The sequence below is a fragment of the Echinococcus granulosus genome (genome assembly GCF_000524195.1).
Source record: "Echinococcus granulosus chromosome Unknown EG_S00145, whole genome shotgun sequence".
Taxonomy (NCBI): Eukaryota; Metazoa; Platyhelminthes; class Cestoda; order Cyclophyllidea; family Taeniidae; genus Echinococcus; species Echinococcus granulosus.
Window position 1 is genome coordinate 9770 of NW_020170525.1, and position 27004 is coordinate 36773.

A 27004-nucleotide genomic window follows, 5' to 3' on the forward strand; every position below is an offset into this window, starting at 1 on the left:
GATGGTATCTGTAGTCAGAAATTGCCTAGAACAGCTTAGTTCCCTTTCTTTATCCCTACCAGATTCCATCTTTTAAAGCAATTTTGAGGAAAATGAGGGTGTAACATGCCTATGATGCATGCGAAGTAGACAAGAATGAGAGGATGGGACTGACAGTTCCTTGGCGGCAACCAGTTGAACCCCCTCATAAAAGCAGTTGTAGAATAGCCAGAAGAGAATTTCATGGATGAGTATTTCCAATAAAGGACCAGCGGGAAGTAGACCTGCAATTCGATGACGGAATCGGTTCTCCGTAGGTACTTGGTAGTCCGTGTTATGTGCTAGCAACGTGTATTGGTCAGCCAAAGGCGAGGTGAAAATACTGTGTAATTTACTGAAAACACAAATGGGGTCCTAAAAATTGTATGCACCGCGAAGCATCTCCACTAGAAGTGCTACCAAAGGGGAATGCCGAGTAATAAGGAAGAGGATGTCAATGTTAGGAAACCATGACCCACATGACAACCTTTATTCAGTTGAGAGATTTTCTCCTGCCTAATAAATGGAAGCATTCTTATGAACAAATGCACACATGTAACAAATAACGACTGGAAGAGGAAAGTAAAGCTTGAAGACCAACTGAGGTGGAGGCCAGTTTCTGCAGTCTGTCTTGCTTTGGTCTATTCCACGAGCAAAGATCGCTAGAGGAGACTTGATTTCCATGAGCTTAAGCAGGCCAGGCATTCCAAACTGGTTATTTATTATGCAATGAGGAATGCCGTTGATCTAATTGTTGTTGAGGGGTTGCAGAGAGCCACACGAATTCGCTTCTCCGGAGGAAGCACTACCGGTCTGTAAACCGCTCATTCGATTAGTCTCTTGACTCTTGAAGGGGCCTCGGCTGATGCAGTATTGGTTGATTGACTGGATAAAATCAAGCTGGGAAGGTTACAGGTGGAGGAGGTGGTGGTGGAGGCTGTGATGGGATTGGTGAAAGAGGAAGGGGAAGAAGTCGCAGCATTAGCATCGGCGACACGTTAAGTCACGTTGATAGCAACGGGAGTTGTGGACTTCTGAGCAATCGCTAGAGCGGAAAAATTCTCGTCCATTGAGAACCTTGGGGTTGTCTGCTTGTCGGAACTTGAGGTGCGGTTAGAAGCACTGCTACCACCACCGCCGTTGATTGAAGAGGCTGTTCCACTGTTACCAACTCCTTTCACAGTAACTATAACTTGACTGCCATATTGAGAGCTGCCTGTATGCTTGGGCCTTGCCTTTGTTTTGCGCAATTGAAAATTGAGGAAATTCGTAGGGATCGAACACGAGATCGGGAGTCGATGAAACAAGAGGATCGAGAAGATTAGTGGAAGTGCTCACAGACCTACCCATACATCCCATGACCTCGACAGACTTGTTCGATCCCTCTGGCGACGAGTTTGCATTCCCTTCAGGAATGAAGAGAAGCGAGGAATAAGGAATCTCAAAATCCGACGAGTGTTTTATATTTCCCATCGAAGTGAGCAGAGGAGGTTTGCAACTACCTCGTTTTGGAGTCGCAGCAAGTATGGACCACTTCCATAGGGAAGATACTTAAAGGCAACGCTGTCAATACTGTAGCCTGGATTGTGAGCACTTGTCATGTTGCCTCCACCATAGTTAGGGTCTCTGATTTGAGTGGTGTAGGAAGGAAATAGACCTGGACTGTGCCCATTACCGTTGTTTGATTTGCCCAATAATGGGAATCAGTGGTACTGCTCAGGAGAGTCTATGAAGAAGTAAAAAGAGAGCACATAGAATTGAGTGGTATCAATGTGTGGCCTGTTAATTTTATATGCAACACATGAGACGTTGCCTTACCCTCCTTTTGGACGTTTTTTTTGGAAAGATGAGAAAAATGGTTGGATATCGTTTGGCATATGCCATGCCGTTTTAAATTTAGTTCACTTATAGGAACTGATGACTAAACAGGCCGATCTGCACCATTCGTCTATGAGGACTGATCAAGTGCTCTTCGTCTGCAGATGACATCAGCTGAATTAATGCAACCTACTGTCTCGTCTTGGTCATCAGATGCATTTGCACGTTGAAAGATACTCTTAGCACTGGTTGTTTATAAGCATCCTTTGTGTGTCTTCTTTACAGCTAGGCAGGATGGATAGCGGACGGGCGGCACGTCTGCTAGCTGTCATTATGAAGTAATGAATGAGCATACGCTAAGCTCGCCTGTGTGTGGGAGTGAGTCATCAATGCTTGACCTCATGTACGAAAGGTTACTGGCACGTGAACGGGTGTGTCGATACTGCCAGGGATAATCTCCGCTCCAACTGCAATCCACTGTTTGAATTGTTGCCTCACCACAATTGCACTACCGATAGGTGCTGAGGCGCTTGAAAAAGAGAGAGAGACGAACGACATGTCTGTTTGACACTCATGTAAGTGGATGAGCGATAACACAAAATGGGTGGTGGGTGGTGGATCAATCCTTTTTCTATCTATCTATCTAATAACCATTCCTAATCATTTGACAGGGGAGTAGGATCACTATAGGTGTGGTGTTGGACATTTCTCACCAGGCTGTGCCACGGAACTGAAACGCTACTTTCTGAACATTCATGATTGGCTTGTACTGGTGCTGATGCTGCGTAAGAGCCGTGGAGGCGGACCACTAGTCGGTGTGAAGACGAATGGGAGGAGGAGAAGGAGGAAGTCACTTTGGTATTAATCAGCAAGTCCAGTTGCTCAGATGCCTCATCTGTTCAGGACTCCTGTAAGAATGCAAAGCAACGGTAAGCGGAGAGGAAAGCTAGGTGCAGAAATGGCTCACTTTTATTTTGATCTTTCTTCAGCAAGCGCACTACTTTTTCTTTCCGAGTAAAGCCCTTTCATCTTTTATCTATTTCACTTGAAATCAATTTTAATGACTGTAAAAATGGGTCGAACTTCTAAAATGGCTTTATTTGCCAGATGACCATTTGAATAAACTTTGTTGTTGCTAGTTACTCCGTATATAAAAAGAATGAAATACGACCACTTTCCCCCTCGTTTTTCTGCCTGTTTGAGGTAGAATTCAATGCAGACTGTAGACAGGTGCATCAATTAACGCTGAGCTTGTCTGGAGATATCGTTGCTTGTTCGATAAATAACGGGCTAATAGTAGTCGGGTACAATATGAAAGACAAGTCACAATTTCCAACCAATATAAAACGTAAATGCGAATATTCAAGTACCTGTCTGGGGGGTTTGACGTCGGTGGAGGCCACCACTAAAGTTATGTTTTAAACACTCAATTTCATGTGGATTGCCGTGTCCAACATGGGCATTAACGTACTTTACATGTGGTCTCGACGAGAGAAGTGATAAGGTGGATTGTCGGGTCTGGCTAGTCACCTTTCAGTCTTGCCTTGCACTATTGGCACTTCTTCGACCTACTGAAACGTCACTGAATGTTTAGTAGGCCACACTGACAACCAATTAAACACCCTCTAATAGCGTATTCTCCAAACCCACTTTATGATTTCTCATTTCACTTATTGACTTTGTGAATTTCAACTCTCAACCTCTTGTGCAATATCACTGAAGACCTTACAATTAAGAAATCACTTCGCTTATTTATCGCACAATAATGTCTGCTGAATTTTTACTTTTAATCTCCACCCAGCTAAGATTTGAGTTTTGCCTACAATCGGCTTGCACAGGCCTGCATTTTGCTTCACTCTCTCTTTCCAAATCATGCCTCCTACAATAAGCCATGACTTACGGACATGGAGGAAGCGATAGTGGGTGAATTTACTATCGAGTTCAATCAGTTAGTCTTCTTATTTTTGTTGTAAATTCGACTAATCCTTGATCCACAGAAATTTGTCTTCATTTCAAGGATTTGCCTTCAGTAGTTTTAGAAAAAAAGTTATACCTCAGCGAAAATTGTTTCGTTCATTCTGATGATAGTTCTGGTGTTCATATATACGCTAACAAAATTTCTTCTGCCACTTTCCCATTCTCCACTCTTAATTCTTATTCTCTAAAGCGGCGATAAGGCGCAATACTAAATTTGCAATTATATGCAACATGTGAGGTAAAATTTTAATGAAGTCCATATCAGTATAGCAAGATATGAACTACTTGTAAGCGAAAGGTTTGGCAATTGAACTGGCTGTGCAAGTAGCGAAGTTTGATGAGTGAGCCTGTTTGCTTATAAGTGCAGTTAAATAAGCATCCAAATGCGGCACAGAATTACTCTGTTCCCATCCGCCCTCCTCCTGACTCCTTCGGGCATCAAAACCTGGTAGGAGTTTAGAAACCATTCTCAAGCAAATGTCAGTATGACCACGTTTTCATGAAGGCCAGAAGACATTTAATCTCCTCTGTGAACAGAAGTTGTAGACGGGTATCCACTTCACCAACTTCATCTCATCTACAAATTACTGCTTGTAGGAGCATCCCTCTACAAGGGTGGTCGCGGAATTTCCTCTCTGTTCCCTCGTTCTATTGTGCTCATACTTTGATGCTGTTTAACAATTAGGCTGTTACCAGGACCTTGGATTAGGTAGCGCTTAGTCGTGAAGTAAAAGGATTTTTGAAAAGATATCGCAGTGGTACAATAACTGAAGTTGCACGTCCCATCAATCATCAACTGACTTCTTGCAGCACGCCACATTGGAGATATTTGCACAAGAGCACGCTGCCTTCATGGTCCTAGGCCTCAGCAGTCCGCAGTAGATGCGATTCTTCTGTAACATCAAGGTTAGATAATCAACCGAAAGAATGGAGGAAGTCTTCTTTTTACTTGCCTTTTTATATCAGTGTACTTCACTGAGTCGTTTCCGCAAACGTCGTAAAGTATACCAAAACGAAGAGATTTCCCTTTGATCCATAGAGGGATTGGAATGCTCCAGTCTGAACACCGTGGCTGGGTCCAGAAAAATCAAGACTATAAACGCCTAGTGAATACCCAGTTTAGCTAAAAATATGCACTCAAGCTAATGTCAAACTACGTTATGGACTCTGATGCACTATGGCCAGTCGGAGAGGAGCACAAAGACAAGCCATTTCTGAGCTTAAAACGGAGGGAATAGAGGTGCTTCAAAAGCCGAACTACATAATACGGCAACTGGGAAGTACTTAAGCACAGATGAAGTCAACTGATTGGGATCGCCTTCTGCTTCACATTCTTTTCACCTTTCAGTTCGCCTTTAATAGAATCTCCTCTCCCTTGCGTCATCTCAATCATAGTCTCAAATGATATCTTTATTAACAAGACACATCAGGAGAATAGCCCATCAGGCACGATAATTAGAAGCCCAAATTTATTCCACCTTATTGCCTCATGTTTCAAAAATACATCCGAACACTGCACGCATATCCTCTTTTAACATTTTCCCCTATTTCATTAGCTCCTTCTTCCCTTTCTGTAGAACGGCTACTATTCTTCACATCCGCTGTGGAGATTGAATCACTACCACCAATTTCTCGGTGAACGACACGATTTGCATAGGGGTAGAGTCGCGCATTTAAGGAAGAGCACGCTAAGCTGGGCTGTGTATTCTGTGAATCACAACGCATAGCCGCTTTCAGGCTCCAGCGTTTAGGCCGATTGCCCCCCTACCTGTCGCCAAGACCTGACCAGGAAGAGAACCCGCACTGGTAAGCATCCTTGTTCTGTTTCGCAGATGTTTGAGACCAAAATGTTTACCTGGAACCAGCCTACTCACTCAAAGGGAAGAAGTCTTTGGCCCCGCTTCAATAAGCGCACCACTTTATTGCAAGGTCGAGAGGACTATTTAACTGCTTAAGTATCTAGGCCCATATTTTGTCTTTCTACGCAGTCTGCATACCTAATTTCGCATAGAAATGGGCAGGAATGCTATTTTCCTTAATCATCATCTTTCACTGTGTGTGCGTGTGTTTATGGGTATGCCCATTTATCTCATTTTATCCTGTTAACCCTTTTAGTCCGCCACATAGCTGATATTTGGCTATATTTTGTTCAATATGATTAGAAAAGTGGTGTGTAATTTGTTCCTCCCCCATTTATTTCAGACATTGCAAGAAGAAAATTAAACAGTCGTATTCACGTAAGTGACTTATTTCTTTAGCAAACAATTTAAGCAATTTTGATAGATTAACTTAACTCCCCCCTTCTTTGAATGTACATTGCGGTTGATCATGAGAAGTTCTGTAGGAGAAGTTACATCTACTTAGATTGCAATGGCAGATGGGGGGCGTACTCCGATCTCACACCGAAATGATATGCTTTAAGGAAGTGTTTTGCTATATTAACTTTTTGTAAATAAATTTATTGATGAGTTTAAAAAACACCAGAATTCGTTCCCAGAATGCAATGGTTTGCGGATAACACTAATTCGGCTAGCGTTTCCAGCAGTACCATAGACTGGATTTGGATACATTCAAATCAGTAGTCCTCAAGTGCCTCGAACAAGGATGCTAGCTATTCGACTTAGCTAAATAAATAACCTATTGAATATTTTTGCAGCTACCTTTGAGATTATCCTATCACCATGCTTGCCTGGCCTTTTGAGCATTAGACGCCATATCGAGACGAGAGCATAGCCGTCTTGAAGGCAGCCTAAAGTGGTACAGTGAATAAAGTCTGTTATCTCATGATAATACTTAATAAATTTGTGCAAAGGCTGAGGTAGGGTGCCTTTAATGTCGGTGTCTACTTCATGAAGTTTTTATATTGGTTGTGCTAGTAGATCGGAATGAGGTCAAAGTTGTCATTTAATGACTTTTTCTGGATTGAATATACACCTAATAAAAAACTCCTTTAATCCATCATTTTAGGTGTAATGGGACTGTTCTACTTAACAGCACCAGACCAGTTCTGTATATCAGATAGAATTTTGCTTCGAGGCAATGAATAGGAAGTAGCATTAAAGTGACGTAGAATTTCCTACTCTAACAAATTGACGTTTTTTTGATGACCTTAATTTGCGGAATGCATGTACAACCACCTTTCCCATGGCAGGTATTATCAAATGAGTCTCTTTTAAACACTTATCCCTTGACACTCAACCACCTCCTAAAATAAGGATCTACAAGTCATTCAAAGTCCCGGAAATTTGATACCTCAACATGAGGGGGCCTTGGCACAATTTCTATGTGGATTCCAAATGAACATGTAATGGTCACAAAAGACCCCTACAACATTTAAAAGACTTGCAGACATTGCAATGCCATGATTGGGTCGTGCAACTTTAGTAAGTCAACATTTTTAATAAAAAAGTCTGGTCTGCATTTGATATGATGTTTCGGCTACTCACTTTCTCACAGGTCTTTGTTGCCTGAGGTGGTGCAAAATGAAATGAAATTCCCAGCAGTATGATTTAACGTTGAGGAAACGGGTTGGACTTAAACCACTGTATTGGCCAAGATGATGCCCTATCAGATGTCACAGTGTCTGGATACAAAATTATCGGTGATTTTGGCTATCTATTTGTCCACAAAATTGCTTGCTTGCAAAAGTTATCAACCTGCCAATTTTACTGAAACAGGTTAACTATAAGTTACCAAGACGCCAGGTGTGGAGCAGGATATTTCCTCGTGAGCAATATGAAAAGGCGAAAATAGAAGGCATTTATTTTAGCATTTTAATTTTTTGCTTGTGGTTTACATAGTTTGTTGAGGTGATTTACCTATTCCTACTCTGGTTATAAACAGACGCATTCTTCAACATGATGCGCCATTGGTGTGGTTTCAACACTCTTACTGATGCTCATTTCCAATACACCAAACAATTTTTCAGTCATTCTCAAGGCAGACTCGATGGTTTCGTTCCAACAGAAGTGCTCTATTTTATTCTGTTGACGCTATATTTTGGCCGATCCTAGGTCCTAACTTCACACTGCTCCACAAACGCACCCACCCATCAATCCCACGTTCATCCAAGTTGAATTAAACTTAGCTTTAAGATTGCTCTCAAATCCTTTTCTTAAAGACACAAAAAGATTTGTTTGACCTCAGTATTTTGATTTCACACATAACTGAAATGACAAAACATGGCTTTTTCCACAAAAGTACAAAGTGACAAATTGTTCATTAGACCTTTCATAAGTCGCCCATTGGCCCTATATTAAGATAATAAGTACGCTCTTACCTTTCGTTAGTGTCCGATTTATATGATCTAAAGGCACATTAATAACGCTTACCTTGGTAAAACCGCCTTCTCCTCAGCAGAATTAGCATCTCTGATTATGCTGGCATCGCTTATCGAATGGTGTAATTGTGTAGGCAACCGACTACTGTGCATACGCACTTATACAGTGTGATAAAAGTTACGTACTCATTTTCTACATGCAAACACCCAAATAATAATAAATGAACTGCTTGCAAGGTATAATCAACCAGCTCAATAGTTTTAAGCTTAGAATGAGCCAAAGGTAAAATGTCCTAAACTGGCCGCAGTTCAGCGTGACACAAATTATTGACGTTAACCTTGCAATGTGACAGATGGAACATAAATTAAGCCAAAACATTTGAAAATTTTAACTACATGCAGAAGTTGTTCACCAATAAAAAACAAACAGATCTATTCGACTATGAGCAACTCATCACTGACCATTACCTCCGCTAATGTTGAAGTAACATATGAAGATAAATAGGTATGTATTTGCGTTTTTAAGCAGGTTAACATGAGAAACTGCTAAGTGAGAAATGATATGAAAATCAGGGTTCGCGGATCGACGAGGATGGGGATTTTGATTAAGTCTAGTAGATTTCTACCCAATCACTGTTAAACAAAAGTAAAGGTAATTTTTGCATTGGTCTCCCATTAATCGGCGTCACTTTTAAATCGCTCTCAAGGATAACGATTCTATAAAATGGGGATTTTAATTAAGCAATCTTCAAATTACAGACATTCCGCAGCTATTTTATATTTTCCACGCCAATTATCTGTCTTCAGTGGGAATCTCCTTATTCCCAAGTATCAATTTGTAGGTTGAAAATGACAAAAATGATTTACATTAAAAAGAATGCTTTAATACTCAATGCGAAGAAGAATTGACTAAACGAATAACTTGCACTGTTTTATCTTTGCTTAAGTGAATGATGACCGCAAATATCTGAAATACTTCTGCTTTATTCATCAGCTCTCGCTTAAGGTATTTTACCTCATCCGCTTACCCTTAGCTGTCTTTGTAAGAGCTGTGGCTTTTAAGTTATCTTGCAAACGAATTCAATGCCTGCTATTTCTTTCAAAATTAATAAGGAGAAGTACATATGCCACACTCAAAGTGCGCATTAAATTCACAAGAAGTTATATTAATGTGGTAAAAAATGTAATGCCAATCTATAGAAGGGTTGGGAGGTTAATGGCACGGCCAGGAGGCCATACTGCAGAGTAGGGGTGCAATCTGCGAAGGCTTAATTGTCCACCCAATCTAACGCAGATTTAGGCAAACTATCGAAGCTCTGCATTTTTGCAAGAAGTATATTAAACGCAGCGCGAACTCCTTGACATGCCTGGCCTTCACTTCCGCCGAATCCACTTTGTCGTTATCTCATTCCAATTATTTCACCAATTATTTACAGTCTTCTTCCATTCCACACTATCTTGAGTCATTTATAACTTCATCTAGTTTGTCCATTAAATTACAGGTTTTTAATCATATCATACCAACTATAGCGTGAAAGCAACCAGCAGAAATTAATTTCTTTGGATCAGTTTATGACCTGTTGCAAGTTTGAGGCTGCTTGAATACAGATTAGCGAATCAATTTTGAAACTAACCAATGGCCTTTGCAATACGATTGAATTGCACCTAAGTGTGGGTGACAATGAGTGAGCCTATTCCACTTGCCATGTCATTAAATGCGTTGGGCCGTGGCTCAGTGTATTCAAATCTACCACTGACCTTGATTGCTTAGCCGTCAACAGCTTACCGAGAGGGAGAAGGCGATAGATTCATTGAACCAGTAGCAGCTCACTGTGCTTGATGGCTTGGAAACCTGATTCAAGCACTCTGAAGTTAAGTCAAACACTGACCATGGCAGACAAGGCGGTGGAGTTAGGATATGCATTAGCAAACGAGGGCAAAATAGATTGCATTGCGATTTATGTGTGGCAAGGCTACATTAAAGAGCGCGATTGGCTCAGTTCCGTTAATACCAGCCAAGTTGTTAATGCGCGGAAGTTTGCACGTTAGACTTATCAGCTGTCTCATGTCATCTATCGACGCTTTACTGGCGTGAAGTGAAATTTAAAAATTCCACTTCAAATGGCCTTGACGTCTACTTTTTCGGCATTCAACATCATGGAGACAAGGTGCATCAATTCTATAGGCTTAGTGGGACTGGCCGATGGTGTAAAATGGACAGCATTAAGTTGTGATGGTAAATCGAACCTGCAAAATTATCTCTTACAAATGATGACAAGACTGCTGTAAGTATTAATCATGCGCGTTTTCGGGGCATTGTTTTTGTGTTTTGACTAAAAACCTTGAAAAAATCTCGTTGTCCATGCGTAGTTGCGTACTTATTGTTTCTTCTACAAAAATGGTAATGGAAATGGCAGAATCTTGTCCAGTCTGTAGTTTATTAATGGCCACTTTCTGACAATACGTAGATTTTTCGGAGAGGCTATTCCTCATCCCACCTCTTCTGGAAGATGCCCAAAAATGCCTGTTGTCTGTCCATATTTTGGAAAAATACTGATGCTGCATTTTAACTGACGCCTACCATCCATTCAGACTCATTTATCCACTTGTTGATCTACCCAGTGGTACAATTCAACAGGATTTATTAAGGCACCCTCTAAACGCATGGATGAGTGGAACCAAATTAATGCAGCTATCAGCAATCTAAATTACTCGGCTGAGTTGGCACACGCACACACCTCCCCCTCGGTGATCCAAAATGTATTTTATATGCAATACTGTTGGTCTATTATTCCGTCTTCGCTGCGTGGGCTCCAACAAATTCTTGTCGGCATGATTGGCATTTTTCTGTAAAGGCAATTTCGCTTGGTTGCAGCAGTTAGGGGAATCCCACAGAGGCTTGAAATTATTTTATTAAAACTGATATATTTAGCAGTGCATTACATTTTATGTCCTCCAAGGAGTTATGGCTTCTCAAGTTACTTTGTTCAGCGTAGGTGGTTATAGAAGTTAATTCATTGTGCCTTAACTCTAGCATACCTACATTATTTAAAATACCACAGCTCCTCTGATCAATGGATGTCACCCAGTGCCATACATGGAGTGTGAAATGCAAAGACTGGAGCTGTCTGTAAGATATGATGGCCTGGCTTACTGTAAGATGCCGTCATATCCACCGGTTTATTGAATAAAATTTGGGCTGCCTTAAACCCGGTCTTCATTAATTACTTAAACCAATCCACAAGACATCAAATCAAACGATTTTCTAAATTGTCACATCAGGAAAAGGGACAAAGTGCCTCTTTAATGTCGCCGATGCAATTTCCGGGCAGGTAAGCCATTACTGAATTTTTTCTCTTGCATAGTTCAGAGGTACGGATATTATTATTCTAATGGAAATGGAAATTTAAAGCCTTTACAAAGAAGCATTTGCGAAAATTATTTACGGATTTATGCTCGTACAGGTAGTAGTACTTACTTTCAGTTATAGCTGTGATGACAAACATAAGAGCCTCCTGAAAAGTTCAGCTGGAAAATTTTTATTACATATTTTGCAAAAAAACCAAGTGACACGGACCGTTGGTCCGACCACCTGTACCACGGATACACATTTGCGTTGGAAGTATCCCCACTCAGGAAAGCTAATCATTGCCACTGAGACTATTGAATAACCAGACAAGGATGAGCGACAAAAACACAAGGTGGTGTTGCGCGAATGAACCCTGGTAATCAAAGGAACAACCCTCCTTGGTGGCGATTTGAAAGTTAGCAATATCTCAGACACAGCTGGCCTCATTGTAGCATGTGCTTATGTGCATAAACCAGATGTTTATCACGCCTCAGCAACTTCTCTTTGTCTTAGGTCAGCCTCATCAGAAAGACAACAAAAGTTCTGTTCAAGGTTGGACAGCTTTATGCAGCAAGCGTAATCCCTAAACCAATTGCTTCAAAAATAATCTTGCCTTAACAACAAAGTGGAGAAGAAGGGTACCACTTTTTTCCACATAGTGAATTGCTGCGTTCGGGCAAGCATGACGAGCCTTCCTTTGGCTTTTATTTCGACTCCCTGATTTGTAGTCTTGCTGGTGCTAACAATGCAAAATAGAGGCGAATAAGGAAAAGTGGTTTCTTTGCAATTGAAGCGGAGCTGACATATCCATGGGGTAAGAGGATCACTCATTTCCCTTCAGCACTATAGACAATCGAGGACTGGGATTCCTAATGCCTACCCTAGTTCACATTTTCGAATGGTACGTGGTGAAGACATTCTACTCTCATCTTCAAACCGCTATACTGTGAATCGGGCACTATCCTCATCTGGTGGTCTTCGGATCATCAATGTACAATGGACGTGATCTGAATAAGTGTCAAAAGCGATCGACCCCTACTCCAAGATAGCTTCCCGATTAGGCTCTTTGAATTCCGATTGCAACTACGATTTATAAGTTTGTCTTCACAAGAGGATGTGAAGAATTTGTAATGACAGCATCTCCTACTTCAGTTCCTGTTCTCAAATGCTAAAATTAACCAAGAAGAATTTAAGGTCCAAATTCCACTTCTCAGTCAGATTTTGCATCATAAACACCCATCGCCCGTTCTTAGTTATAGTTGTGTGGGCTACCTTGTATTCATACTTTCCCGTATCAAGTCAACTAAGCAATTCAACAACATTCAAATCCTTCTCACCTCCCGTGGAGATTCACGATTATTTTCACTTCCAGAGTAGAACACTTAAATACTACGTAAATTCTAAAGTCCAGAGAATAGGAATTTTGTCCAAAGGATGATACGTTAGCATCTCCGTCTGTTCTGGAAGCAATGGTTGTAGTGCAGAGGTCCTCCCTTTTACCACGACCAACCAACCAAGCAAATAAAAAATAAAGACAAACACAGCACCACTGTTAAGTATACAAAATATCCAATTACGTGCGTTATCTAATGGACGATATAGCATTGCCATCCCACTCACTCTGAATTTTTTTGCATATTACATCGTAAAAACCCCACTCCAACAAATTAGACCAGTTGACAAAGTTCCCTTGATGACGCTTAATGCACCACAGTCGCCAATTCGCTGGTACAGAGGCCAGCGGAGAGCTGTTGAAGTCACCAAAGCTCTGCAGGAATTCAGCAAGGCAATCCATCTCATTTGACATATCTCTCCTCGTATTGATAATGACTGCAATAATTAACACTTTATGGGGCGCAAGAGATTCTAAGGTGGCTGTTAGATCATCCCTGAGGAAGCGCAAAGGATCCACCAAATAGATTATGCAATCGCAGCAGTTATGTCCATCTCGTTCGCCTACAAATATGATCTCTCTTAAAACATAACTCGTACCTCCTTTTGTGGAACAACTAGTAAAGATACATCCATGCATACCAACAATCCGCATGCGCCGTCGATACTTGACCATTGTAATGTAATTGGTAAACGGATCCCGCAATGCTTCCATTCGTAGTGTAAATTCATCCTCCGACATAATATTCACATCAAAATCTGGCAAAATACGAAAATGTGCAGTTCTGGGGGCTTTGCCTTGAGCAGGCGTGGATGCAAAACGTTGATACGTGTCCACTTGCTCCTTCTGATATCGAATGGCTTCAGGAGCGTTTCGAAAAGAAGTAGGTGAGGGTTGCGGGAAGAGTAGCTGGCAGAGACGCTTGTCCAACCAGGTATATTTATTGATATGTTGACAGATATGATTGGAGAATGGCCAAGTTGAAAGGATCCACCTCCAACTTGGAATGCTCATGCAGAGGCTCACCAAATCTGGGGCATCAAGGAATTCGCATATTCTTAATGCCAACTCAGGTAAAAGATCGGTGATCTTACGTTGTGGGCTATTTTCTGCCTAAATTGTAAAGAATGTGTGATCCTACGTGAAATGTAAATTAAATGAACGAAAGGTGATGGAGAAAAATAAACGAGTTAACAACGAGAAATGCTGAAAAAACAAAACAAGGAGAAACAATTGGAGGCTACTAGAACCTACCATTATCGAGAGCTGCTAGCACAAATTGAGCGGTTCTTTCCGTATCGTCCAGTTTGAAAATCCCCTAATAACGAGGTCCGCCTGCTTCTCCCTTGTTAATCATAAAGAATGCAATAACCAAACATGAAAACTCATAATCATCCATACAGAATGTAAACTTGCAGCAACAATGGCATCGATACATTTGCCTTTTTTTACTGGTACTAGACAACCACTTGATGTGATGGCGAACCATATTTAAGCTGGTTGTTGCTGATCAATCTGTCGCTTTTCCATAAAATGATGGCCTATATTTACCACCCATGTAGTATTCAAGTGACCGAAACGTTGCCCTGTAAAACAATTTTTTAAAACTTCTGGGATGTACTACTGTTTCAAGGAGCAGAATCCACGAGAATCCTTACACTAACTGCAGAAACGTGAGTAATTTGTGGGTTCTGTGGGCCAAAGCGGTAACATGCCTAGAATTTAACTGGCTTCCAGTTGCGGGTCGATTCGCGCTTACTTAGCAATACACTTCCAGTTGTAGGTATGGAACACAATAAGCAGCGGACAAGTAGACATCATTGCAAATGATTTACTCCAAATATCTTCAAGTGGCATAACATTGGCAGTTTCATATTGGCCCAATTTATTACAACAGTTTCATACTTCTACTTTTCATTACTACATATATTTTATCCAATTTACTTACTGGATTAATGTGCACTCCCATGTACTTAAAGCATAAATGAAAAGCAATTCTAATATTTCCCTGAAAAATTGATTATTCGATGAAAAAGATTGCGGCGTTTGCCATTTCGTACTAATGCTTCACTTGGACCTCTCAGATGTCCACTAATTCAAATCGTAAAACATGTTCAAAGAATTCCAAGATTTAAACATCGCCGTTATTCCCCAAAGAGAAATGACTATATAACTGATAAGAGCGGATTCTTAGACCCAGCCAAGTCAACGAAATCCGCTTCATCTGCATCAATAGCCTTAGACTGAAACCACTTCATTACTTAAACGGAAGTGACTCAATGGAGATAGGACCAATTCAGACCAAATGAACTGAACCAACTTCCATCCCCGATGTCTTTTTTCTACGTCCCTATCTCCTTTTTATTCCCTGATGCACGTCCAGTTTGCCCTATTAGTCCCATAAATCACAAAGTGCAAAGTGCTTACAAGTTTGCTTAAAAAACCAGCCCTCTAATCTAAGTGCGTCGCTCCATAAAGTCCTCAATTAACATCACAGTAATAACGAATAAGATGATGTGGGATAAATTGTAACTGATGTCAATGAGACTGCTTCTGAAGTCAGTTCAGCCGCGGTAGCGCATCGAATACTCATTTTCATCTTTGGGCACGATGAATGTTATAAATTCGTTTGAACGCAATTAACGATGCTTAATGACTTGTTCAAAGTGGGCCAACACAAACACGACTCAGTTATGAGTGCTCAGTCCTTCTCTCTGGGAGAGCATCTCACACACCTCACCAAGTCTTCGTCATGACGTGTCATTGGCGTGGCTCTAACATCCCCGTAGATACTTGATTTCGATGCACCAAACAACTTTTGATTCAACGCCAAGTGGATATAATGGTGTTTTTAATAGAAAACCTGCATAGATTCAAGAGGCGCGAAATAAATAACAATGTTTACCTTGCCCGTAATCTTACTTATGATTTGCACTAGTCCTAAATGTTATTACGCTACTCATGTCCAACACGATTCCAAATCTATACAATGTTGTATATTCTGCTGAACTGATTTTCATATTCCAACAACTTCGTTAGAATCCACCCAGTTTCAACAAATGCTCAAACTAGCAGAAGTTAACTCTGAATCTAGTGATACTTGGCTAGATAAAGAAGCAAAAAGCAGTATTCAAGCATGCATTTCAAGAATTTATTTCGGCAGGTTTCGTTAGAAGGTTGGCAAACTTTAAACGGAAGCACACGGAGAGAAAATCTACAAACAGAGACGCTTTTCATCCGTAGCCATGGCGTTATCCATTAAGGAAAAAATTATTCATTACGCGCTCAATGTAAACGGAAATAACCCTTGGCAAGCGCTCCTTCTGAATTAAAGATGGTGTCAGCCGTAGTTCACTCCCTCCCATATCCACCCGCCCTATCATCTGTTCACACACTCCGGCTCCCGATCTCAAATCAAACCTGGAAGGCTATGACGGAACTCACGGATAAATTATGTACTTATGAGTACTCATTTGCATAAACCAGACCTATAGGTTATATTTTTTGCTCCCCAAACTAAAGCCATTGCCATTTATCTGACAAGTGCAGAATATACAACTTCCTGAAATGGGCAATCACCCAAATATAATAATGATGACTGGTGGGAACCGAGGAATTCAAAGCACATTTTTCGGCCACCTAAAGTCGCGTAACACCATAGGGTAGCGACGATCCTCAACAAATGACAGCCTGCAAAACACCTATAAATAATCCACTCGTAACAGAATCCTGCTTCATGTCGATAACAACGACAGCGGACAGAAAAATTCCATGCGAATGGATTATTTAAGCATTACAAGCACTCACAAGTCGTTAAAACATTGTTAAAGAAATTAAATTTTAGTCCTTTTTACTGTTTGTTCATTGTTGACACACCCAAACTCATTTATTAAAGCGACGGTTGGATACGGCTTGCAAATATGTCACGGATATCATTAAGGTTGCTAAAATATGAAAAATTTGCACAATCAAGTGACTCCAGGCCAAGCCAGTAGCCTCTCAGCCCTACCACACGCCAGCAAAACATTTTCTCTTTAAGCACTATGGCTTCTTTCGCCTTCAGGAATGACTTGGGGAGCTACAATCGTTTATGTGCTGTAAAATCTGCAGATTAAGACTGTGAGAAGAGATTAGTTTAACTACCTGGTTCGGATCAATGTCTAGCTCAAGATAACCAGAAATTGCATGATCACACTTAAGGCTTAATAATGACAATCGAAAATCTTCAGTTTATTAGCATGTAAGTTCTATCAAGAAAACGAGTTGCCCCTACCAGACCTGGCGATATATGGGTACCTTGTCATAGCCACAATGTTCTGAGCACACCCAGCGGCGATTAAAAGAAAACCACAGATAGCGTGAACCAAAGTGGCAGAGCTAAAAGTAAAGAGGGAGTCAAGGGGTGCTAGAACGACCAAATAACGCACACCAGGGTCTTCATGTATAAAACAGCCGTACATGCGACTAATAATAGCAAGTCGTTGTCTCTTTACTTATGAACAGGAGCTTTCACATCATCACAGATGTACTTTATTTACGGAAAAAACAATAAACTTTCGGAACTGCAGGGACAACCGAATTGTACACGGACTAAATCACAAGGTTACATTATAGCAGACAAGGTGCCCAATTACACACCAAAATGCCTGGAAATACAGTGAGATTGCCATAAGAGAAAGAACCACCCACTTACTATGCTAAATCAAGTACGTAAATGGAAGTATGCACTCCACACTGAATTACTTGTAGAATCAAGTGCAATACTTCTAAGTCCAAACTACAGCATTCAGTTCAGAATACATGTGCCAGAACTGATCTTTGGTGTCCAAAATTTGGTGAAAATGAACTGCACTGGGGCATATTATGGACAGAGGAAGCAATCACTATTATTAATAACATAAACTCACCTATGGCAGTCACGGACAGACATACACTAACGAACGACACACGAAAGTTGAACGCGCTCTAGCCATCTTCGACCTTGCGTGTTAATAAATACTTAATTCTGCAACCAGCAAACTAACATTTAACGAAATAATCTTTTGGCACTTGAACAATTGCTTAAGAAAGACATTGCAATATCATAATAGATTCGACTTTGCGCAACTGGTGGTGCTTGAAGTTTGAAAATTCTTTAATGTTAACATTCGTGATCCGGCTAAATGGGGATTCATGAAGAGCACTATTCCCGTTGATTCAGTTTGGCAGGGTTTAATCTGCACAATATTGAAGAAAAATATGGTAATATGAGTAAAACAACACTTTTAATGCCCTGACCTCCCTTCAATTTCATACCCATGCATCACGAAGGACCTGTGGAAGATACCACATTCTGATGCTTAATAAGGGGTTTAATTCAAATAGTTTCATAAAAAGATCGTGAAGGGCTAGCTCTGTAAGATTAATAACGTTATCACATTCACGATTTTGGACCGATCGGTCAGCTTGCGACTAAAAGATTTCAAGCACATGGACACAAATTACATCGGTTAATGTGAAACTTTGGTAGTTTTTTACAAATGAAAATGGTTATTTGCAAGTTTTTACCGAAGAACACGAATTATGGTACTAGCATGCTCATTTCGGTAATTAAATGTTTCTTTTATTTCGACTACCTACGAGACTAGCCACTTTACGACATTGAGAGGTATTCTCGTTGCCCCAACTCTCATCTTCGTAATGACTGGGCCTGCTTTAGCTTTTTCTGCAGTAGCGACAACCGTCTCCTCCTTTCAAAGTTTGTAAAACCTTTTAGTTTAAAAGGGCGTTTCCGCAGAATAAACTACAGCTACCTGCGTGGGCTTTCCAATTCGCGCATTGGCATCCACTTTTTACGCTAACTTAAAATGCTTGATTGAATAGTCCTTGTCATTTATTGCTAAAAAAATAGGGTCAGTCAATTTAAGTAGGCATCATATGGTGCTTCCACCACAAAATATCTCACTAGTGTTCAAGGTGAAAGGACAGAAACGAATCAAGGGCGATAAACACAAAAATATGTAAATAAAGGCTACACCGTCTACTCGTAAATCGCCATACAAATTAAAATCTATGGATGAACACTTTAAACCGAATGCCCTGATCTTGCTTCGCAGGATAGTGAGTAGCATAAACTCATCTCTTAAAGTCATTTCTCATATCAGCAAGTTAGTATTCGATGAGTAGTAAGTCCTGAATGATCATTTATTGAGCTATGGTGTAAACTCCGGTGCGAGTGATCATGAATGCCCCCATATTTTACAGGTATATTAAAGCACAGAGTTTCGTGTTGAATGCGGTGGCAGACAGCATTTGCGGCTGATTACGAGAGGATCAAGGATGCTACTTCCCTGAATATTCGCCTATGTTCTCTCTGCTAAGCAAGCTGTTTGAAATCCGCAGGCGAGGTGAAGATGAAATTGCAGCGTTCATGGTAGAGTGAGGCGCGCACAAAAGCGCTGTTATTAGAACAAAAAGTGCTGCGAACAAGGGCTCTCACCTGAAAAGAACTTGAAACCGTTCCAGTTAGTGGGCATTGTGCCCAAAAGTGCTCGTTATGGCAAAGCGTAAGTAGGCAAATTTGCTTGTTTTGGAGTGTTTTACGTCAGTAAATGTCTAAAAAGATAGTGAAGTCCAATTATTTTCAGCTAAAATTCCCTGAGAAAGAGGGGTGCCAAAGCGATAATGCGAACAGCATAGTTAAGTCTACGAATGTGGATGGGCATTGTTTGCTGATAATTTCCTGTTGTCCTCTCAAAGTCAATCAAAGCAAGCATTTAAAGCTCTTAGTTTAACCGACATTTACGCTCAAGTTGGTCAGAATGCATAATTTCCTTTAGTCACATTTCAGCTAGATGACATAGACAAGTTTATCTCTCAACGTATAAGCCATCACCAAATAGTGGTCTACTTTAAATGGAATTCTGGTTCACCCGACTAGAGAAGTTTCCTCTTCACCCACTTTACTCAAGAAGATCTGTCTACCCTTAACAAAGTGTGGCTAAGTAACAGAAACTAAACTGACAGTTTTGGCATTCGCAAGCATTATCCAGGTTTCTAATTTAGTGACACTGGTATGGTCAACTGCTCGATAGTTATTGAAGTAGATTCTAAGGGCCATATGGGTTGTGACTTTACTTATTCCCCTTCTAAATAAACTTCCGCGCCTTGATGACTGAGCTAAAAGCGCTGGTACTGGTAACGCCAGAGTCACTACAAAACGAGAGGAAGTGTGACTATGTATCCCATTTCAACTAACGGTCAAGCCTAATCACATGCAAAATTTACGTGGTTTTATGCCTTTCAGTCGAATCAGAAATAAGAATTGGTTTCTAACGATTGAGACTACGTGGTTGAGCTTTTCAGTAGTCACGGTATCTTCTGATCTGACACTTCATCACATGTCCGCATTGCAAAATATGGGTTTTTGGTATACTTTCGCTTATATACTTCCCCATAGCTTCCAAGTAGAATCTGCAATGAAAGATACCTGCGAGATGTTTTTGTGTATCGCCGCATTTTGCCTTACTGACATTCACGGGATGTGTGGACTAGTGTAAATTTACGCATGCAGGTATCGCTTTCAAAATTGTCCAGTTTTGTTCATGGATGAAATATTCATCACTCACGAGGATAGAGGACAGCCTTGCCATTTTGTATAAGCGTCATAGCAGTACATGCACATCACCACGGATGAGAACGAATAAATTTACCAAAGAACAGGTGTCTACTACAACTCCGTGTTTTACCATTCTCACAAAGATGACCCAACGAATTTCTTAGGCATTTGACTCCTCGCTAAGCATTGTTAGTGGCAGATGTAACAGATTTGAACAAAGATGAATTGAACAAAATATAGTGTAGAAAAAAATTAATCCAACACCTTTGTGGCATCATTGTGCGTAGTAGGTATATGGAGCTGTAAAATAAGTGAACACCCGATACCTCTCCACCTCTCTACTAGCTCAACGGAACCCGGATAGATATATGCTTTGACAGCATTGAAGTTAGACCAGTGACGAGAAGGAACAGGCGCAAAATACCATCCCCATGACATTAATTTAGCCCTATCTTTCATCACATGGCCTTAATTTAAGGCCGGTGGTCATTGATAGCGTTGTTGTAGCCCATTATCCATACGCCAGAAGTATGAGGACAGCACAATCCACCCTGACCCCATACAGTTCCCAAACGGGACAAACTCTGGATACGGTGACTATTGGCAAGATGCGTCGGTAACCAAATATTTTCTTTGTTTCATCCGAAATCAATGACCGGTGCTGCTAATTGGGGAGGTGTTTTAAATCACCGACTACGTTATAATGGCTAAAGTAGGGGATGAGGAACGTATAGTATTTACGACTATTTCACTTAGCAGCCTCGTTCAGCTGAAATATCATTTCATTGAATAAAGTACAGGATTTGCATTTGAATTCTTCCCGGAAATTCAGCATAACTAAGCTCTTAAGCCTTAACCGAATCTGGATCATTGCAATAACAAGTTATCTTACATTTTTTTGTTTTGCTTTCAGTGCTACAAGTTGCAGTCATCCCATTAAACTTGATATTGGGTATTTGAGTTGACTGTCAGAAAAGTATTACTTTGAGCGTCGTCTCCACCGCTCTCAGTGTTCACTTTTCTGTTTTTGTTGCACATAGGTTTTCTAACTATTTCCAACGTACCACAAAGTGGAAATTTGGCTGATTCGATCAATCCGAATAATGGGAAGGATTCTGTTCATTTGTTATAGAACTTACTGTAGGTATGTCTGAGATTCCTAAATATGGAGTCACCTGAGGAGGAACCCAGTGGTTGGTGGTGTCCTTACTCAAAATAGCTAATTAGTGCGGCCAAAGCGATTGAATGAGCGGATAAGTCTGAGAGACAAAGTACTCATGAGGTGGTGTGATGTAAATGGATCCAGGTAACCCACGGACCGACTCTGCCTGGTAGCAATTTGCTCACCTGCCTTGCATTCATTGACACATCTCCTTTTCTCTTTTAGCCTATGTATCACCGCCACTCCTCTGTTGCTGCTTTGATGTGCTTACTTCACCACCCCTCCTCCCTATTTGTGCGACAGCCATTACTCTCTTCAGTGTATGGGTAGAAATATTTCATTACTACTCCAACTCTACTTTCCCCAAGCCTCTCATACACCCAACAAATAGGGAAACTCCCTTTTCCCCCAACCATCCCCTACTCATCATTCTCCAATTAGAATTTTAGTAGCGTCCGTACCAGCGGCAGCAGCTGAAAGTGATTGGACATTCCTCCCCTAGCCTTTCCATTCTCCCTTCTCACTTGCATCTTCTTACAAAAACACGCTTTCATTCACACCTCTTATTACGTTCAGCATCGCATTGTTTTGTTTTTGCATTAGAAGGTTCAAATGCCACCTCCGCAGTGGTTCAAGTACTGCAATCATCTTAATTCTTGTAGTCCAGAAAATACACACTCTCATCCAAAGAGTAATGCATTACCTTATGCTCTGTCTGCTCCAAAGGCGATGGTTATAGAGGACTTCCTTTTAGCAATGACTTTAGGGAAAAAGGTGAATCAACTCTACGGACCTATCATTTTTAACCTGGCAATTGCCTACCATTCCTAGAGCATTCGTAACCAAAGTTATTTAACCTAACAAGTCAGAAGTAAATGCAGAAAAACATATCATCCCTGTTAAATACATTAGAGATCGAATTATGTAGGTTGTTTCTTGGTCGGTATAGAGATGTCATCTTAATTACTGTCGGTTGCTTTAAAAATCAAGTCATAACAGATCCATTGCAACTGATAAAGTCAGTTGACAACGTCCTCTTCTCGGATCTTGCTGCATCGCAGTCATCAATATGTTATTATTGCGGTAAGTGGAGAGCTGTTTATATCGCTGTGGCTCTGAACGGATTTCACGGGACAATCCGTCTCACTTGAGCTATCTGTCTTCGCATTTGTGGTGACTGCACCACTAATGTCACGGGAGGAAGTATCATCCGTCAATGTATTATGAATGTTTCTACCGGTGTTCCCTGACATAGAAATACATAGTTCTTCCTGATAGGGAGAGGTGGGAAGAGAGTAATTGGTAGACATGTCTATACATCGCTATTCAGTCGTGATACTTCATTCCAAGTAAAAATTAAGTTGCTTTTTGGGTTGTGGTGAGTCAAGCTCAGGTATAATATCTTAACCAATGAGATTTTTCTAGGGCATTTGTTTTAGCTATAAACTCATTGGGGTTTATCAGCAAATGAGAATGATAAGAGGTTACTGTATCGTTCGTTACTTGCAAGCTATTTTCTACCACTAACATAAATGGAAGATTCACTGTTAGCAAGAGTAGTAAGAGCATGTAGCATGTTAATTAGGAATGGAGCTCAATGCCAATGCGAGTGTGTCTCCAAAACAGCTTGTCCCCTCCTTCAACTTTCAAAAATGCCCTCCCCCCACCTAAGTGGAAAAGCTGATGATAAGTTACTAATTTGAATCGAGACGATGGGTGCAATTAACAGAACTACTTGAATGAAGAGAAGAAATTTGATTGCAGAGGGGGACAAAGGGCGAGAAACAATGACAGATATTGAAGCTAATAAAGGGCCTCTCCACAGCTTCTTTGTCTGAAATTTAAGAAATGCTACCCACCATAGCAATTGTCAACTCCTGAATTGATGTCAAATTTCCTCACTTGGCATCGTTCGTGTTTCCTTGACACAAATACCATCAGAAGGGTTGATGATACAATCGCAACGATGACCACGTATACAGGAATGGAGATACGCATCGAGTGTTCCCCTTGAAGAATGTACTTGAATTGAGCTGATTCAAACATGGGGGAAATTCCCACCGCGAAGGTAGTCAGATGTGTGCACTCACAAAGAACCTCATCCGAGTTGGGAGATGATACCGCCTTTGTTGCATGAAAGGCAGAAAAAATTACTTCGCGATTCAAGTTCCCGAATAAATTGGTATTAAATTTAAAGCCAAGCCTCAATTTCAAATAAAACTCATCAGCTATGTTAACGTGACACTGCTATGACGTGCGGTATTGGGAGCTGATTGTGGTCACTTGTGTTACACTTGTTGTTGCTCAATTCTGTTCTAACACCTTTAAGGACGATGATGGGGAACTATGGTGCTGCATGCGTGTATATGAGATACCCCGTGCCAATGCACAAAGTTTCTCGCAAACAAAGACCTAGCAATCTATCCCGGAATGCCCGTGTTTACAGGCGACTTCAAGCACAGTTTGTACTGTGATTGCATGCTCACTGGATCAGTAAGAGGCTATTTCAGCCATCACCGTCGTGGATACACAGACTGTCACACATTTAAATATGTTTGAGGACTAGGTACTCGGTTGCGGTTGAGTAATCATGCGTAGCCTCAGTGGTCATTCCTGCGAACACTCTACCAGCTCGTAGAAAGTCTGATTCTGCAGGCCTGGTCGGCACATGATCCATGGTATGACGAAGTTGCGCAAGAGGTTGTTTATATCGTAGCGAGGATGAACACCATCAGTCACAAACAATGACGATTGTGGAAAGATGGTGCAAATTGAGCACTACAACCACTTTGTGCTTTTTACTACCACAAAAGACTTGAATGTCGCACAGTTGCAAAGGAGTGTTTTTGAGCCAAATTTCATGTGTTGCATCATTGGTGTGCTCTTATACTTTGTTTTAATCTTGAAGACGTGGTGGAGGATAAAAGTAATAGATAGGTCAGTTTGGACACTTTAAAATTGCCAGTCTTAAGCATAATCAAGATATTTAAAAGAAAGCGAGCAATTTTAGGCGATTTACATGCAGAATAAGCCCACCTTACATCCACTCCTACGCCATGCATCCTCACCGGGCGTGATATGAAGACACGAAGGCATAGAGGCTGACACATAAGCAGTCGTGTTAATCCGACCCCTAAAGAGATATGGCACGGGGGGTGGATTTCTCTCGTCGTAGCAATTCAATTCACTTGCTGAGAGCTGGCGATAGCCAATGTAGAAGTGTTTCAACTCCTCTGTTCGTATTTTCAAATGCCTTGTCCGCGCAACCGCCTCGTTTTTAAGTTTACTTAAGACGTCTGGGTAGATGTACAGGGAGTAGATCTGTTGCATTTTGCCAGATGTGGACACATTTTCTATTCGAAAAGGCAGGGTGGATTAATGCATGCTTTAATCAGCACTTGGAAAAAACGACAACTTACTACAAGCCAAGGTGGAGGACGGAAGCATGGCCCAGTAGAACGAGCCATAATCGTCCACGACTTGCAAATTTGGTGGAATAGTGTACCTAAGAGCCATTAAATAATGGCATTTTGCAGTGTAAGCATTAAAATAGCGTTTGCTAGTTGAGTAAACAAAGCGAATCACCTTGCAACCACCAAGTATTGGGGACAGGTTGCTGTTTCACTGGGATGAAGTTGAAAGACGAAGTTAGCTTCCTCTTGATCAACCTCAAACCTGTGCATGATGAGCAGTTGATAAACCAATGTTCCATCTACTGCCACAACGGGCTCTGGTAGTTGTACTTCCTGCTCCTCAAACTCCAAATCACTGTTTGTGCAGCCGCTTGCATTTGTGTCCTATGCAGAAAAGCACGATCATTAACGCGGTCATTTGAAAGTATCGCTGTATTCTAAAACAGTGGCCTGAGAGTTAACCTTTCTGAGGGTAAAACGAAACGGGAATTTGGTGTCAGATAAATTGAGTGCTGCTCCCTCAGCGTAGAATGTTAAAGAGACGAGATTTGATCCTGGATTGTCCTGACCGCGGTTGAAAAAATCATAGATGTTGTCAGTAAAGCTACTCGTCTAAATCGGTGGATAATGCATCAGGTTAAGTATGCACATCGGATGTGCAAGGTAGGATGTTGGGTAGTACCTACTCGTACGACAATATCCTCATAATTCAGTAGGTCCGTGACATTTGGAATGCCGATTTTACTTTCGCCACAAGCCACGTGGTCATTGGAGAGATCCCTTGTCATGACACGACAGAAGCGAACGGAATTATGAGTACTGAAGATCTCTTGGAACATAGAGCCTCCGGGAACAAGAACTTCATGGAAACTGGATGCTAACAAGGCATCGATTTTTGCCAGCACCCCAGTCATTGCTTTTGCCTGGTAAACAGTAAAAAAATGTCCCATTAGGGCATTTACAACGCTCACAAATAGTTCCCCTTGGCATAAGAATGGGAGAATGCGTGTAGTGAAGGAGTAAAAGGGATGAATGAGTGAAAAATTGGGATTAAATTGGGAGTGACTGAATGAATTCAGATGCAAAATGTCACTCTAAACTTAGCTTTCAACATGCCCGGTTAAGACCTGTCAAATTTAGACAAAAATTGCTCACAGATAGTATTTGGGCTCCCCGCAGGTTATTCAAAATCAATGTGTCCAAGGAGTCTATTGCTAAAATTGACAGAGACTGGAATTAGACGTCACAAATTTAGCAATCGATGTAAAAATGATGGTTCTGTATGCCGTACTGCACCCCTTTGCTAATGACCGAGCTAATGTGGCCCGAACTTGTCCACTTTAGACATCGCTCATCAGGGTGACATTCACTGGGACGAACGAGGAGTTACTAGATATTTGGATGAGCTAACCGACTTTTAAACACGTTTGGGGCGACCAAAATGGGGATATTCCAGATGATACTAACTTACGATCTGCATCAATGTCAGTTTCATAGTCAAGTTCTTGCTGCTGGATGCTTTTGAGTGCGGGAGTGGGATTCTCGTGTTGATAACGCATTCCCTAGGATAAGGCGTCAGTCATGTTTAAGAACGTACCTCAAGAAGATAGACAGCAGTTTTGGTGAACCTGCGAGCCAGCTCATAGACGCTCTTGAATGAAGATTCACTCAGCAATTGTGGCAACACATATGCTGCTTCGGCTAGTTTCGACTGGATGCGGTTCATTGTTGTGAAGGTAATTTCCGTGGCAATGGTGGCAATGGCTTCGAGACCAGAGGACAATGGAAGCAGGTTTTCATAGTTGGCCAGGCTGACACTTTCCAGAGCACCAACTAGCTTCTCTGTCAACTATGAAATTATGTGCGATCTAACTGAGAGTTTAGTGGAAGAAATCACCATAGTTACTTGAGTATGCACTTAGATGGACATGCTTGGGTTTAATTTCATTCGGATAACTACAAATACTGAATCGTCAATTGCCTCAAGATGATTGTTTT

The 27004-nt window shown here is 41.1% G+C and overlaps 1 protein-coding gene across 1 annotated transcript in view; it reads right to left on the reverse strand. All coding sequences in view use genetic code 11, as the record gives it.

Annotated features, from left to right (window-relative positions):
• Positions 1-913: 913 nt before the first annotated feature.
• Positions 914-27004, reverse strand: part of EGR_09368 (polycystin 1-related protein) — a gene marked incomplete at both ends in the record, with an annotated part of 34314 nt that continues 8223 nt past the window's right edge. The window contains 17 exons of the mRNA XM_024498617.1: positions 914-955; positions 1026-1215; positions 1301-1551; positions 1631-1744; positions 2254-2365; positions 2550-2644; positions 9879-9958; positions 13476-13947; positions 23529-23717; positions 24630-24946; positions 25013-25098; positions 25179-25390; positions 25469-25618; positions 25693-25929; positions 26162-26220; positions 26478-26568; positions 26604-26855. Of these exons, the coding sequence (XP_024346956.1) occupies positions 914-955; positions 1026-1215; positions 1301-1551; positions 1631-1744; positions 2254-2365; positions 2550-2644; positions 9879-9958; positions 13476-13947; positions 23529-23717; positions 24630-24946; positions 25013-25098; positions 25179-25390; positions 25469-25618; positions 25693-25929; positions 26162-26220; positions 26478-26568; positions 26604-26855 (2949 nt within the window). The remainder of the gene's footprint in view (positions 956-1025; positions 1216-1300; positions 1552-1630; positions 1745-2253; positions 2366-2549; positions 2645-9878; positions 9959-13475; positions 13948-23528; positions 23718-24629; positions 24947-25012; positions 25099-25178; positions 25391-25468; positions 25619-25692; positions 25930-26161; positions 26221-26477; positions 26569-26603; positions 26856-27004) is intronic.